Source organism: Schistocerca nitens, chromosome 7, assembly GCF_023898315.1.
Source record: "Schistocerca nitens isolate TAMUIC-IGC-003100 chromosome 7, iqSchNite1.1, whole genome shotgun sequence".
Classification (NCBI taxonomy): domain Eukaryota; kingdom Metazoa; phylum Arthropoda; class Insecta; order Orthoptera; family Acrididae; genus Schistocerca; species Schistocerca nitens.
This window is the reverse complement of record NC_064620.1, coordinates 56,559,384-56,576,504: the sequence shown is the minus strand read 5'-3', so window position 1 is coordinate 56,576,504 and position 17,121 is coordinate 56,559,384. Positions and strand designations below refer to the sequence as shown.

The 17,121-nt window shown below is 41.1% G+C and overlaps 1 protein-coding gene across 1 annotated transcript in view; it reads right to left on the bottom strand.

The window, feature by feature from the left end:
- LOC126195468 (uncharacterized) overlaps positions 1–15,861 on the bottom strand; it is a 661,177-nt gene extending 645,316 nt beyond the window's left edge. Inside the window, exon 1 of the mRNA XM_049934096.1 lies at positions 15,442–15,861. Coding sequence (XP_049790053.1) covers positions 15,442–15,502 — 61 coding nt within the window. The 5' untranslated portion in view covers positions 15,503–15,861. The remainder of the gene's footprint in view (positions 1–15,441) is intronic.
- Positions 15,862–17,121: the final 1,260 nt, after the last annotated feature.

Here is a 17,121-nt window from a genome sequence, read left to right as displayed (position 1 = left end):
TTTACCTTAATAGTGTTTCAAAAGTCATAATAAATATATATATATATATATATATATATATATATATATATATATATATATATATATATATATATATATATCGGTTCATGACATCCAGTCTTACAAATTTACTCTCTCTGATGGACATACGTCCAGATCATCCGCTCTCAAAACTCTGCCATCTCTCTCCTCACATCCACTACTGCTGGCGGCTCACCTCCAACTGCGCAACGCTACACGCTGTTCACATCCAACTGCCCAACACTAAAATAACGAATATTCCAACAATGCCAACCAGCCACAGACTGCACACAGCACAGCCAGTGATTTTCATACAGAGCGCTACGTGGAGTTACCAACATAAAAACCTAAACAGCCTACTTACACCACTATCCTAGTTCAAGTGATCTAATGCTATATCTATTGTAACGTTGATATCAACAGGCCTTTAAGCCCTAACGTTCCCTTTGCTTCAGATCCCGCTTTTCCTATTACATACTGGTCACTAGATCGTTTGAAGTTATCCGCAAAATTTTGACGCCATTGCAGAGTAATCTGGTATATTTTACCTCTATTTTGCTACGCTACAGGATGTACGGTATACAGAACGCATGCCCAGTCTCTCACAGCAGAGCAACTATTATTAATTAGTAGGTGATTAATTTTAAGTTTTTAATGGAATTCTACGCCCCCGCCGGCCGGAGTGGCCGAGCGGTTCTAGGCGGTACCGTCTGGAACCGCGCGACCGCTACGGTCGCAGGTTCGAATCCTGCCTCGGACATGGATGTGTGTGATGTCCTTAGGTTAGTTAGGTTTAAGTAGTTCTAAGTTCTAGGGGACTGATGACCTTAGCAGTTAAGTCCCATAGTGCTCAGAGCCATTTTCTCTACGCCCTCGAACGTCACGTTCGTCACCCGAAAGTTCTGCTTAAGCTGAAATGACATGAATTTGTATTGCTTTGATTCAGAAGTTTGACCAAGCATAATCTTCCGTTGAAGATACAGGTTTGAATTCACACTGATTCAGGTTTCACTCAATTTTTACGCAACTCCCATTGAAATTCATGAACTGCCCTTCGGAATCGTTCCAGTTTTTTAGGGCTCTCCTTACTTTTGAAATTCGTTGATTTCGTACAGATTAGATCCTTTCTCTTCGACTCTGCAATGCTTAATGGGAAAACCAGAACATTCCGTAATGATTCTCGCAGCAGGCTGGTGACAATGTAATTGTACCTCGGAACTTGGCTCAGTTCCTTGAAAATCATCTCAAACTGATTACTTGCGTAAGGTAACCAACGTGTGTTGTGTCAAACTGCCACTAAATTATCAGAGGTAATAAAAATAAGAGGTATGAAATGGAAAGGATATTCGAAATCAGTTTTAGCAAAGGGGAATGCATAATTTGTGGCGAGCTTCCGCAAAAATGCGATGCATTACGGAGACTACAGACGAAGCAATTGTATGACGTATTCTAGAGTACTGTTCAAATGTTTACGGTCATTTTCACATCATGACAGCAGAGACTGGTCGAATTCGAAGACGCGCTGACAGGATCAAAGAGAAACTGTACTCGAGGAAGACAGAGCAACACCTCCGGTGCCCCCTTCATATAACGCGAAAAGGATACATAATGATAAGAGAAATTAGTGCGCCTGATTGTTGTACAGTTTTCTCTCGTTCAGTACGCGAATATAACAGGAGAAAAAGTAGACCTAACTTCAGTGTGTATCATACAATGACTTGCGGGTACATATGAGGATGTACTAGTTGGAACATGTACTGTAGTCGAAGTCAAAAACGCTGGTTACAGAACGTTAGCCTACACCAAAGAAACTTAAAGCATTTCCAACTGTTAACAAACTAAAACTCCTGTTTCCTAGAATTTTTATGGTGCGGTATTCGCACACTACGGAGAGTATCACAGAACCAAGAGTGGAAATATTCTGCTCTAGCATGTGATAAACATAAAGACGACATTTGTATCAGACATCCATATTTTAGATAGTGAGGTATGGCATGTTAATGGTCTAAGAACTTAGTATTGTTCTTAATAACTGCATAAAAGCCGAATTCTAGGTGGTACAGAAGATAAAAAACCGTAAATCACAGTCAAATGGCGGTTTACTGTTTCAAACAAAAAATCTTACGTAGTTCTTTTCTCTCACGTTTCTGTCAAGACAACGCGCCCTGTGTCACCACGGACCGTTACAACGCAACTGCGGCACGGTCTCCCCGAGCGACAATGCCTGACCAAAAAACACAAAGTACCCGGAAGACATGGTTCGCTGTCAATATAGCTTCGCACAAGTACACACCATCTGAGGGTGTGAAACTGATTAGAGCTCCAGTTCCATGTGACGGCGAGAATGACCACCAGAGTGTATTAGTGCTGGGCGTGTATAGTATTGTTGCCAGGTTTGATATAGTATTGCGCTGATGACTTCGACGTTGAGCGCCAATAACCCCCCCCCCCCCCATGGTAGAGTATTATTGGGGTGGTGGGACACGGAGACAAACTTATGTGAGACGCGTTATCAGCACCTGACAGAGTTTGGAAGAGGCCTCATTGTGGGTCTTCATCTGGCTCCATGTTAGGCCCTACGAGAACGTAGTGACAAACATACCCGTCGGCAAGGTTCCGACCGTCCCGAGGAAGGATGCAACAAGCTCATTGTACTCCCTTCACACCTGCGACTGCCAGTCGAGAACAAGTCATGCACTCCTTACAGTATTCTCTGCTATCCTGCACCACTGTTTGTAGACTAGCAGCAGCCGGGCTAGGGAACTGCCGCCCCATACACATGCTCCCGTCTGTGTTTGGAGTCTTGCCGTGAACGAAGACTTGCGTGACATTGTTTTCACGGTGAATCGCGTTTCTGTAGTACCCTGAATGACCATCATCTGCTAGCATGGCGGCGACCTGCGAGGTCCCATTCTTCCCGAATTTTGAAGAGGCACAGCGATGTTACGCCTAGCATGATGGTGTGGATAGCCGTCACATATTACTTCAGAATACGGCTGCTGGTTACTGAGGCAACTGTGATGGCACAAAAGTATCTCACTGACATTCTGTGTCATCATACGTTACATGTAATGCAACAGCGCTACGGTGCCATATGCCGACAGGTCAGTGCTTGTCTGCACATGGCACGTGTCTGTGTGAACTATCTGCTTGATGATGAGGTTCTCCCGTGGCCAGCAAGATCCACAGATCTTCATGTATAGGACCACCGCAGACGTCAATACCGTCATAGTGCCGATATTCTGGATATCAATCCCGGTTACCAAGTTGTGGGTTTGATTTTTACAAGAAAGGATACACTAGATTTATGTCATCCTTCCCTCCAGAATCAGTGCATGCATCCTGGCGAGAGGGTGTGCGAAGTCATACTGACAAGTGACCTCACACTGCCAAGTAATTTATTAATTTGGTGTGATACAGTAATTACTGGAACAACGTCACTCACTCTCTCAGGCCGTAACGTTTCGTCTCTGTTTCTCCTCCCCTTCCGGATGCTACACTTTTCTTGTCAGGCGGTGTACTTCTACATTCGCTGCAATTCCTAGGTTTTCTTCCCTCTCTCAGCTATAACTGTTTGTTACCAAACTTGAGGAAACGGGCTGGTGGGCGAAGTACTCGTAGAGCTTGATGTAGTGTTAGCAGTTAGCCAACACTACGCACACTACTTGGTTGAGGAGGCCGAATGCACGCGTTAACTCACGCAGGCTGGCGTGAGGTCTGAAACAGGATACGTAATGAATGCTATAAAGAAAAGTACGCAGCTGCTGGAATACTTAACTTTAATCCATCATTGTTGTACATCGCTCTTGACGATACAAGTGAGACTCTGTAGATCATGCAATGTAATACTAATGGCGCCTTGCTAGGTCGTAGCCATTGACCTAGCTGAAGGCTATTCTATCTGCTCTGCAAATGAGCGAGGCTTCGTCAGTGTGCATCGCTAGCTAAGTCGTCCGTACAACTGGGCGAGTGCTAGTCCGTCTCTCGAGACCTGCCGTGTGGTGGCGCTCGGTCTGCGATCACTGACAGTGGCGACACGCGGGTCCGACATGTACTAATGGACCGCGGCCGATTTAAAGCTACCACTTAGCAAGTGTGGTGTCTGGCGGTGACACCACACTTGAAGGAGTAGCTATGATAAAATTTTATTTCACATAATTGGACAAACCTATTACTGAACCAGTTAAAATTGTGAGGAAACCTTTGGCTAAATCTATTGATTTACAATGTAACCACAACGAAAATCTGAAAAATTTTCTAAACTCTTACGATATATTCCTATAATAGGCAAATTTTGTGGTCTGCCGAAAGACTATACTTAATCGTACATTAGTTGAGATCATTCTCTGCGTAATGTCTCTTCGATGACTACACCGGAGGCGCCAATTCGTGCGTTTCGATCACTGACGTTTGCACTCTTCTATTCTCGACTTCAAACTAAGGAACGCCCACAGTTGACTTTCGTTTTTAATTTTTTTAAATTTTTTATTTACACGTCAAGTTCCTCAGGACCAAATTGGGGGGGGGGGGGGCATATATCCAAGGTCATGGAAAGTGTCAGTACATGAAATTACAACATTGCAGTAATAACAAACAAAAATAAAATGTTTATGAACCCGAAGAAAGTCAATCCATAAGTTTAAATAAACGCAATCAACAATACAAAAGGAATCAGTTTACTTTTTCAAGGAACTCCTCGACAGTATAGAAGGATTGACCCATTAGGAAACTCTTCAGTTTTGATTTGAAAGAGCGGGGATTACTGCTAAGATTTTTGAATTTGAGTGGTAGCTTATTGAAAATGGATGCAGCAATATACTGAACACCTTTCTGTACAAGAGTTAAGGAAGTCCGATCCAAATGTTGGTTTGATTTCTGCCGAGTATTAACCGAGTAAAGGCTGCTTATTCTTGGGAATAAGCTTATATTGTTAACAAGAAATGATAGTAAGGATTATACATATTAAGAGGCCAATGTCAAAATACCCAGACTCGTGAATAGGGGTCGACAAGAGATTCGTGAACTTACACCACTTATTGCGCGAACCGCCCTTTTCTGAATCAAAAATATCCTTTTAGAATGGGAAGAGTTACCCCAAAATGTAATACCATACGACACAAGCGGATGTATATAAGCAATTTTTGTGGCCGTGCGGTTAAAGGCGCTGCAGTCTGGAACCGCAAGACCGCTACGGTCGCAGGTTCGAATCCTGCCTCGGGCATGGATGTTTGTGATGTCCTTAGGTTAGTTAGGTTTAACTAGTTCTAAGTTCTAGGGGACTAATGACCTCAGCAGTTGAGTCCCATAGTGCTCAGAGCCATTTGAACCATTTTTAAGCAATTTTCGTGCCGAACGATCACTCACTTCAGATACCGTTCGAACAGTAAATATGGCAGCATTAAGTCTCTGAACAAGATCCTGAACGTGGGATTTCCACGACAGTTTATCTATCTGAACACCTAGAAATGTGAACTGTTCAGTTTGACCTATCATATGCCCATTCTGTGAAATTAAAACGTCAGGTTTTATTGAATTATGTGTTAGAAACTGTAAAAGCTGACTCTTACTGTGATTTAGCCTTAGTTTATTTTCTACAATCCATGAACTTCGGTCATGAACTGCACTATTTGAAACCGAGGCAATGTTGCACACAACATCCTTTACTACCAAGCTATTATCAGCAGCAAACAGAAATATTTTAGAGTTACCTGAAATACTAGAGGGTATATCATTTATATAAATAAGAAACAGGAGTGACCCCGACACTGATCCCTGGGGAACCCCCACTTGACTGTACCCCACTCAGATCCCACGTCACAGTCATTCTCAACATCGTGAATAATGATCTTTTTCTGTCTGTTGCTAAAGTAAGAGGTGATCCAGTTGTGAGCTGCTCCCAGTATTCCGTAGTAACGGTCCAACTTCTGGAGCAATATTTTGTGATTAACACAATCAAACGCCTTAGATAAATCAAAAAATATGCCTAGCGTTCGAAACCTTTGGTTTAACCCAACCAGTACCTCTCAGAGAAAAGAGAATATAGCATTTTCCACTTGTTAAGCGACTTCTAAAGCCAAACTGTGCATTTGATAGCAAATCGTGTGATATAAAATATCATTTATCCTTACATACACAGCCTTATCAATAAGTTTAGCAAACACTGGTGACATAGGAACAGGTCTAACATTGTCTACATTATCTCTTTCTCCTTTTTTTGTAAATCGGCTTTACTACTGAATATTTTAATCGTTCAGGAAACTAACTATTCCTAAAGGAAAAATTACAAATATGGCTAAAGACAGGGCTAACATGTGCAACACAGTACTTTAATAATAGGCACTCAATCGTAACCGTGAGAGTCCTTAGTCTTCAGTGATTTAATTATTGACTTAATCTCCCCCTTGTCTGTACCACAGAGGAGTATGTCAGACATCATCTCGCAAAGGCATTTCCTTGTAGAAGCTAAATTTTTATTTAATTCACCAGCAATGCTCAGGAAATGATTGTTAAATGCTGAACATGTATCTGATTTATCAGTAACAGAAATATTTTTACTACGAACTGACCTTATATCGTCGATCTTGTGCTGCTAATCAGACACTTCCTTCACAACTCCTCTGTATATTTAGTTATGTTCTCTCAAGGCTTACCTACTTGTACAACTTAGGAACCTCATTCCTGCTATTTTATGGGCGTTTGCGTATTTTTCTTTCTTGCTGAGTGCTCAATTTTCACTACCATACATCCACAACATGTAATTCATGTTTCCAATATACCTTTCTTCTTAACGTTATTCTTTCCTCATACCCGCTAAAACTGATTTTGTAATCCATATCTTTCTATTCATATTCCAAATAAGGTATACAATACAGCAGTGATACCCTCTGGGCATTCTGCAGCACAACACTGTCAAACTTTCGTTCTACATGAAAATAGCCAAATTACGAAACTGCGATCTTACACATTATAAAAAAATAATTTTAACAGTCGGAGACAACACGGATGTCTTCATCTATGTTATCTAAGACTGTGAACTCCTCTCTCTATATGACAAAATAAATATCTAACTATACCATCTTCTTATCGATTACAATCTTTGATCTAACTTTGAAAACGATATATTTTTGTTTAGTCAGATAATATTTTTAAACTGTTCATTCAGCTATTATCTGAGGTTATTTGGAGAAAAGAAAATGTCATCAAATGAAATGTGTATTATGTGACATTTGACGCAGACTATTATCTTTTCTTAGCATGATTGCTTTCGGAAATAGCTGAATCGAAGCAAATGTGAAAAAAACAGGAGGCTGTTGACCCTCCTGTTTAACTCTATTCCGCAACCGCATATAATTTCATCCTAGATGGCAGAATTTGGTATCTGGATCTGTATCACTGTTGATTATATCCACAAACTCTGTCAAATACAAGCAGACGTCATGTACGTTTTGGACAGCGCACCAGTCAGTGAAATAAAAGATACCAGCAGCTTCTGCCACAAATATTTAACCAGGAGTAATTTTTGAAACAATCGTTTTTAAATAGTTACGTCACGGCTCATTGAACTAAGCTCGAGAAGGTCGTGTACTGCAAAAGACTGTATTTTAGCACATGTCAACCGTTAAACATCTTCTGATACGTAGACACGCATTATGTATTGGATTACAAAATAGCACTAAATGCTACGCAGTCCGAAGAGATACTTTGTAGTGAAGCAACTCTGGCACAGTGTGAAACAGAAAATGATACAGCGACAGAAGCGGCGCCGGCCGGAGTGGCCGAGCGGTTCTAGGCGCTACAGTCTGGAACCGCGCGACCGCTACGGTCGCAGGTTCGAATCCTGCCTCGGGCATGGATGTTTGTGATGTCCTTAGGTTAGTTAGGTTTAACTAGTTCTAAGTTCTAGGGGACTAATGACCTCAGCAGTTGAGTCCCATAGTGCTCAGAGCCATTTGAACCATTTTTTTGACCTCAGAAGTTAAGTCTCATAGTGTCCAAGCCATTTGACAGAAGCGGCGCTCTTCATTCCACTAAGTAAACTGCGTAATATGAGCTTAATAAAACACTTTTCTGTGAGAATATCCCAACCAGAGGTTCGTAAACATCAGCTGTTATCGGAGTCATTTTGCCTGTATGACAGGCTGTTTACTGCAGTCACTGTTGCTACATTCGTAGCACTACATATATTCCGCAAGGCACTACACGGGGCACAGCGGAATGTCTACGCTTTCCCTTACAATGGTCTCGATTCCTCGTTGCCTCATTGTCCCCGCTGCGAGCATTAGGTGATGGATTTACAGGACTACGATATACGGATATAGACAATGTGTATATGGATGTCTCGGCCGGTCTACGCAGTGTGCACAGATAGCCGAAGTCGTCGAGGAGACCGTTCGTGATAAGCGGCAAATTCCGCCTCGAGTCCTGACCGACAAAAATCTTCATATGTTCCTATTGGGTACTAGACCTATACTTAATACAGCTCATACGAAGAAAGTTACAGTGAGAGAATTAATTTCGAAATTATTTCGTACAGCTGTGGATCGTAAACATTCTCTTGGACTCGCAGATGCAACGAGGAAAAAAACGACTACCTCTATATTTCCGTTTGGACCGCGATTTCTCTTATCTTTCTTGCTTTTGTACGGCGTGTTGGTAACGACTGTAGGATCGTTCTGCAGTCCGTCGCAGTAGTCGTCACTCTGAACATTCTCAACATTCATTAACAGCTCATTGTTTAGGTTCACAGTCAAGTCTTTGAGTCAAACTTTTTAAAAGACATCATAGTTGCCACTGATTGTATAAATTACTTATTTCTACTATTGTATGTTCGGCCTAAGGCCGTATATCAAGTGGTGTAGTGCAAAAGACTGTATTTTAGCATATATCAAACTTTAAACATCTTCTGATATGTAGACATGTCATCGGTGTACCTTTAAACATTTTAAGAATAGTGGTTTGTTGAAATTAACGTTATGGATGATAAAAGGCTCCAATAGGATGACAAAGTGTGTACAAATCAGAAGATTTTTAAAGTTTGACAGTTGTCAGAGCACAGTATATTGCAATGTACCACTCGATAAACGCCTCGAGGCCTAAGTTGCAATTGTGAAAATAGATGATGAAAATGAATATAAATAATTTTTACAGTCAGCGGTGACTGCGATGTCTTTTGAAAAGTTTCTCAATAGTGTTTCGCGAAAAGAACACCAGGGAGTTCTATTTGAGTCTTGTGTATGTCACTCGCGTGTTGATCGAACCAACCTCTAACATATCAACTGCCACACCTCTACATTGCTCTCACGCCTTCCTTTAATCAGAGCTGGTGAGGATCCAAGGATCCAAACACCCGAGCAGTACTCTTGAATGAGTCGTAGAAGGGTTCTGTACGAAGTCTTCTTTACAGATGCATGAAAGGTACTCGCAGTTGCGAACATGGACCACCATCAGCTGTATAATGGAATCGCAATGAAAATTTATGCCCGGCGTGAACTCGAAGCGAGCATCCATTACGCATATTCCCGCACAGGGGAGATATGTCAATTGAAAGTCGCTTGGCTGGTGTCGGCAGATAAATCGGTACGACAGTGCCTGAGTTGTTCAGGAGTACGATACAACGTTTCTTCGGCCATGCCACTCTCCTTCCGTACAACCGACATTACGTGTTCATTCCATTTCATGTCGCACGCTAGAAACGTGGCACTAGGGCCAAACCCAACCTCTACATACACTTAAAGGGGTTAACAGAAAGGAGTCAATTACGTATCAGTCTGCCAGATCACGTCAAATGTCATGTAGATAATATGGTGAAGTTTAAAACGGAATTAAAGAACATTTTGTTGGGCTCTGCCTTTCACGCTATTGGAAGGTAGCTCTTAAGTTATTTTATAATTAGAATTAATACTGTAATACCAAAGCATTTATTAATATTACATTATTTCCTTGAGCTGCACGCAAGATACATTAAATGTTCATCTTCGACTTTCTCCGCACCCCAAAAGCCACTCTCTGTAAAATCGATTGTATATGGCTAATGCAGTGTCATAAAGTGACTACCGGTTTGGGTTCAAGTCATCTTCACATATACTGGGCTTGGTTACACACGTGTGAACTACATCGCCTCAACATTAATGTCCTACATGGATAAGAAAATGACATCATACTGCAAACAACCTGATTATATTGAAGACAAGCAACGGCTGGAACCGGTATTCAACTGTCTCATATCACAACTGCGAATTTAATAAGAAGTAAGGTATATATTACCGTTGCTGCTGTATATCTCAATAGAAATTATTTATGACCTTGTAATGCATAGCGGCTGCGGTGGAAATTACAGAAAATCTTGACAAATGTGAGACATTTTAGTAGATGTGGTACTGTCTACAGTTTACTAGAAATGGAACAGTATCGAGATATTTATGAAGGTGTTTAAGGTAAGGTGAGTCAAGTAGGTACCTGAGATCAATGTCGTAGCATTCAGAATTACATTTACCATCACCCAAAATACACATCCTCTTGATTCGACACTAACTGCTTTCCACTGGGTTTTAGTGTGGAATGGCCCGTAACAAGATAAATGTCAGTTACTATCGCCATTTAGTTGTGTGTACAAAATATCATTTAACAGCCTAGTAAAACACGGTACTGCGCATGTGTCTATTTTGATACTTAATGAGATAGATATTTTGATGTGGTATTTCGTACATTTTCCATAATTAGGATACTTTCAAGGATATGTCGTGTGCCGGCCGGTGTGGCCGAGCGGTTCTAGGCGCTACTGTCTGGAACCGCACGACCAACACGGTCGCAGTTTCGAATCGTGCCTCGGGCTTGGATGTGTGTGATGTCCTTAGGTTAGTTAGGTTTAAGTAGTTCTAAGTTCTAGGGGACTGATGACCTCAGCAGTTAAGTCTCATAGTGTTCAGAGCCATTTGAACCAATATGTCGTGTCTTTACTAAAATGATAGCGGTAGACAAGATGTGTAAGCATATTAGTGTACGAGATGGAATATCATATTGACAGTGTGATGATGAACGAAAAATCGTCGATTGCTGTTAGAAAATCGAATTCTTGTAACTTCATTGAATGCAAATTTCTAAAACTAACGATAAATGTAATTAATTACGCTAATAGAATGTTTCAGAACGGAAGGGCCTATTTATAGAGGAGGACAAAACACGAGCCGGTTCGCCGAACTATATCGCCTCTGAACGAAGTGATTCCTTATGATAACAACAAGAAGAAGATTCAAATGAATCAAGAGATAGCGACAAGCAAGGAATTAAGTTTCTTGTTCAATTTCACGCCGAAGTGTATACCATTAGAGAAGAAGCACTGCTCGTATTGGGAAAGATGTGCTTTAAACCAGTACAGCTTCACACGACGCATGGGTGGAGAAGCGAAGGAGAGATTAAGCAGTCGCGTAACAAATGTGGGACTTCGTAGCTGTCTAAGTGGCTGTGGTAGACAAGGCGCTGCGTTCACTTGTCCTTCATAGCTCTCACAATGAACTAATTCAGAACAAAATAACTGTAACATTTAGAAATATGGGTAAACAGCTTTCAACATAATAAAAAGTTGCACGTTTTGAAGAGAACGGTAGGAAAAAATAATATATTTGACTCTCACTCGTAGATATGTGAGGTCGTTGCGTGAGAGGCGAAGATTAAGGAGTTCGAATGGCAGGAAGGAAATAAAACAGCACTACATAGTTAATTACCAGGAATACACGGAGTAGAAAGCTGTCTAAACCTCATATAACATTCTGCAGTTCTAATAGTCGAAGGTCATGAATACGAGGCAGTCTTTGAGGACAATCTGACTTAAATTGTAACCTGTCTCACATGTACTCAATCTGTATATCTAGAATTTCGGTGAAGGTACCAAGGAGAAATTTCTGAAATCAGCTTAGGAGCTGGGGGAAGAAAAAACAACTTTTGGAGTTTGCTGCACTACCATCACAGACCTGAATGCCTTGGTAGGTCCGTTGAACGAAATGGACAATGTCTTGAAAGAAAGGTTACAACACGAATATTAAAAATAGTGAAACACTGCACAGTAAGACTACCGAGGGCAAATCTGTGGTGTCGCAGAAGACAATCTAATCTCATAAAAGGGCAGTGAGAACGATACGTCGTGTCACTTCGCGAATGTCATTCAGACCCTTGTTCAAGCGTCTTGGAATTCTAACATAGCCATCCCTGCACCGATACTCTCTCGCGGAATTTGTAGTTGATAATGTGGAGTCACTTGAAAGGAACTTCATACTTCACTCAGTGAACACTAAACGCAAAAGCAGTCCCCGTCTGGATAACACTTCTGTAACCAACGGACGGGTAGGTGCGTGCTATTCAACACATTACAAACATTACAATATAAATCCAGCAGAAATGCAAAATTTTAATCATGAACTCTGTTTTTTTAAAAATGAAGTTACCGCACTTCCGTTGTCATGCTTTGAAGTTTCTCGTGGCAAAATAGAGGCTTGCATTGTAACTCATATTTGTTGTATTTGCTGTTTTAACTTTTTTTTCTTTTGTAATTTTTACATTCTTATTTTCTGGTTTTTAAATTTTTCGTATCAGATTTCTCTGGTGACTCTCCATGGTCAGTTTCCCGAATAACCACATAAATTAAATAAATTAAAACTAAATTCGCCTTTGTTAGAGACTGTGTTTTTAAACCAAAATTAGCATCTACTGAGATGACAGAGAAATATAGCCAAATTATACATCCATAAGTCTCACGGTGTTTAGAGAATTCTGGCTTCGTGAACAGCAATATTTCAGATTTAAATTTAAATTTGATTTGACCCTCAATCAGGCAATTAGTTACATAGGAGAACACAAACTGCATGTAAGACTACATACGGTTTATCCCATTGAAGTTACAAAGTAATAGTATTTCAGACTATAGAACTAAGAATAATACACCTGCATACATTTCCATGACATCATCCTACGTGATGTTAACAGCAGTACTCCTGGATGATAATTGTTATTTGGGGCAGGATGTTCAACATCTGCTCACAATCGATGATAGCTGATTACGTCTTTCATTTACGGAACGAAATAACATACATTTAAACATCTGAGTTCTTATTGATACCAGCTGTCTAAACCATTGACGCAAAAACACTTTCATTTATGTTACCACGTTTCCACAGTATCGTTCCGCAGGAATGAAGCCACTGGTCCAGTCCGGTGGCGGATGTCAAAAATAGAGAAGCGATCTCCATCAGTAACCTCTAAACTACGCTATCGTCAGTTCCAGCGGGTAGATAAAATTTAAACAAAAATAATAATAATTCTCCTTTGAAACTATAGCTCAAAAGTTTGTGAAGCAGATTTCGGTACCCAACACTGACCTGCAACTAACATAAATAATTCCCAGCATGATTTATAATTCGAACTGCCGTAATTAACTAGTTTTTCATAGACGAACGCTGTAGCTGTAATTGCTAGGACTGTCATTTTCCGCTAATGCCATTCTGTGCTTGAGTGTCAGAAGTACAAAGGAAGAAGTGGTAAATTTCCTCAATCTTCTAGTGTTCGTATTGATATCAGATGATGCTGTCAATATCTCATGGTTACAGTTTTTTTTTCCGAATCTGGCATGCAAATGGGAAGGGATGTAGAATTTAACGTAGGATAGATCTCGAGGTCACTATATATAGAGTTCACGGTAGTTTATATAAAAGATTGGGATGGAAAACTACCGTATCCTTCTCAAAGGAATCATCCCGAATTTCACCTTAGGAAAGCCTCAGAAAATCTGCATTTGACGTGAATACAGTGCTGTACCACATAGGGGCACATGAAACACACGTTTGTGAATCGACTCAAGTTTCCGAAAATGGAGCTCTGTATGAACATGAAAGTCGAGATACTGTATCCTAACATACTGTCAGTGTCTGGGTCATTAGAGCTCAGGCTCATACTCGACAAGTAAGGAAAACTAATCCGCCATGTCACTGTGTACGGAATAACTACCAAAACTGTGAAAAGAGAAATCGGTATGATCAGACGAGGATTTGAACCACTAACGACTATGAATCCAGTGCCGTCAGCATTCTGTAGCGTCGCCTTTCTGCGTGACGTGTATGTGACGTCACAGGTAACTGTATACCAGTAGTACTCTGGATTAAAAGCCTACATCATATCACATTAAATAAAATGTTTATGAATTTGACTTATTTCAGATATCCGAAAGTTCGAAATATATTCCTCAACTTTGCTCAGAAACTTATACGAAATTCGACACTGAAAAGTAAAAACTGCGGGGCAAACAGGACAATGTTGAGAACGTTTTTAAAGTTTTGCGCAATCCGTAAGATACCACTGGTAGTCCAAACGCTGGTATCTGTCCAGCGCCTCACAGATTTGTAGTTCCCAAGAACGAAATTAATGGTGCTAACAACGATGGCAACCTCTATGATACTCGCATAATCTCATGTAACAGATGAGCACATCTATCATAAGAGAAAAAATAATTTAATACAATCGTTTTTCGCTAATTATAGCGCGTCCGTGTAGCTGCTGAAATCTAAATAGACATGAGGGAATAAATTGAAACAAAATGTTTGTAAAATATTGAAGTTCATGTGAACTCAAATATCCAAGTTCGTAAAGCCATCAAGTATACATATTAGGAAATTTCGTGAATGCTTATTTGACGAAATAGGAATCTTTTTCAGATACAATTGGGTATTCTTATAGTAAATACACTGAAAATAAGATACATTTATTGAGTCTGTGTTAAAAACTATAATTATCATACAATATTTGTGACCAAATGAAACATTAAGTTAGGCTTCAAGCTGTAAATAAAAAAATAAAACAACCCTTGCCATGGGAAATAAGCGCTTGCGCACTTCACGATACTCATTTTTAATATGTATTAATGAATAATTAGATAAAGCTAATTCACAAATGAAAAAAAGGATCTCTTCGTGTGAAACAGTTTTCTTTACCATTTAACGATAACCAACGTATGGATTACCAATGTAGTAATGAAAAACATCGATTTTTATTGTGTAATTACGTTGCCAGCGCTATGTTCCGTTGAAGATACGCAACATGTTAGGGGTGCTGTGTAATATATGCGAATGAGTTGCAAACGTTTAATTGTTCAATGGATATAAAAGTGACACCATTACTGTGTTACTTTCATACACATAAGTACCAGTTTAAAACATTTCGATATTTGTTAAATTTCTAAGTAATGGAGAAATTGATGGTGCTATGTTTCCATAGGACGATTTACGTTCAAATTTAGTGCGCCAGTCTCGAAAATTGGCCTGACGGAGAAACATAAGTAAAGACGATGTAAGAAACATTTTTTCACAGTTTCTCATGAAACCAGACATAATAATGTGTGCCATTGTACAAGTTGGCTGAGGTACTGGACAGAGAGCTTACCTTGACAGCTAAAGATTGTCGCAATTATCAGCGTAACAAATCGGAGACCACTGTATTCCATGTCTGTCAAAGCAACTGAACGACTATCTCGTGGCTTAGGGAGTGCTTCTAATGTTAATCACATTTGAGAAATTATTAGCTGTCTGATATTCCCCGACTGACGAATAAGACACTTTCGCAAGCCCATACAAGTATTACAAGTATTTGTCCGCGTGTGTATTGCCCAGGCAGCGATAAAGTCTCGTGCGTACACCTGAGGAACAGTCCCGCTGAGAGCTTGACCTGTTCGGGAACTCGGGCTACGACTCGTCGTACCGACAGAACGAGGGAGCTGCGCTGCGCGGGTGGGCTCCAGTCGGCATGTCACGCGTTCGCGCCTAGCAGGTGGACAGCCACAGCGTCGCAGCTGCGCGCGTCTGTGCAGAGCGGGGCGCGAAGACACACTGGGGCAGGAGGCGTCGCAGCCACGCTTGGGCCCGCGCGCCTCCGGCTCCCGGCATGCACCGGGGCGAGTCGCGCATGCGCCCCTCTGCTAACTGGCCGGTTTTAATAGCGAGGGGGTGACATCCGCTGCTAGCTGTCATAGCTCCGGAGGGAGCTTCTGATGCTGGCCTCTCATTTTCAGAGGAGGAGCGGAAACCACAGACAGTCTGACGGGGAGGGGACGGCAATTTTCGGAATACTACAGTCAGATTTAAAGTACGATCTGATTTAAAGTAGCTGACATGAGACGTTTAATGTCCAAAGCTACGACACTGTCACGACAGCTAGTGTTCACAGGTAGCCGTTATAGATAATTATCGCTTTATAGTCACTATATCATACAAGTATCGCGTAAAAAAACTGAAATTCACCGAGTCTACAGACTTCTATGGTGTCATTGAGCACGTCTAAAATCAGTTGATCGCTGACTCCCTGTTCTGCGTTAACTGTTTCAAATAGTTCGGGTCCGTTTGTCACCAGAAGGTCTAATATGTTATCGCCACGAGTCGGTTCTCTGTATAACTGCTCAAGGTAGTTTTCAGATAATGCACTTAAAACGATTTCACTGGATTCTTTGTCCCTGCCACCCGTTGTAAACGTTTGAGTCTCCCAGTCTATATCCGGCAAATTAAAATCTCCACCCAGAACTATACCATGATCGGGAAATCTACTCGAAATATTCTCCAAATTTTCCTTCAGGTGCTCTGCCACAACAGCTGATGAGCCAGGGGGCCTATAGAGACATCCAGTTACCATGTTTGAGCCTGCTGTAACCGTGACCTTCACCCAAATTATTTCAAATTCTGGTTCTGCGTCAATTTCCTTTGATACTATTGTACTTTTTATCGCTATAAACACGCCTCCCCCTTCACTGTCCAGCCTGTCTCTGCGGTATACATTTCAATCTGAGTTTAGAATTTCATTACTGTTTACATCTGGTTTCAGCCAACTTTCTGCCCCTAGTACTATGTGGGCGCTGTGACCGTTTATTAATGAGAGCAGTTCTGGGACCTTTCTATAGACGCTCCTGCAGTTTACTGTTACCACATTAATATTGTTATTTCCTGTTGCGTTTTGCCGACTACTACCTTGTCGCGTCTCAGGAGGCCTGTTGTCGGGCTTAGGGAGGGAGTTCTCTAACCTAAACAACCCATAATGCACTCCACACGTACTCCGCTACCCTTGTAGCCGCTTCCT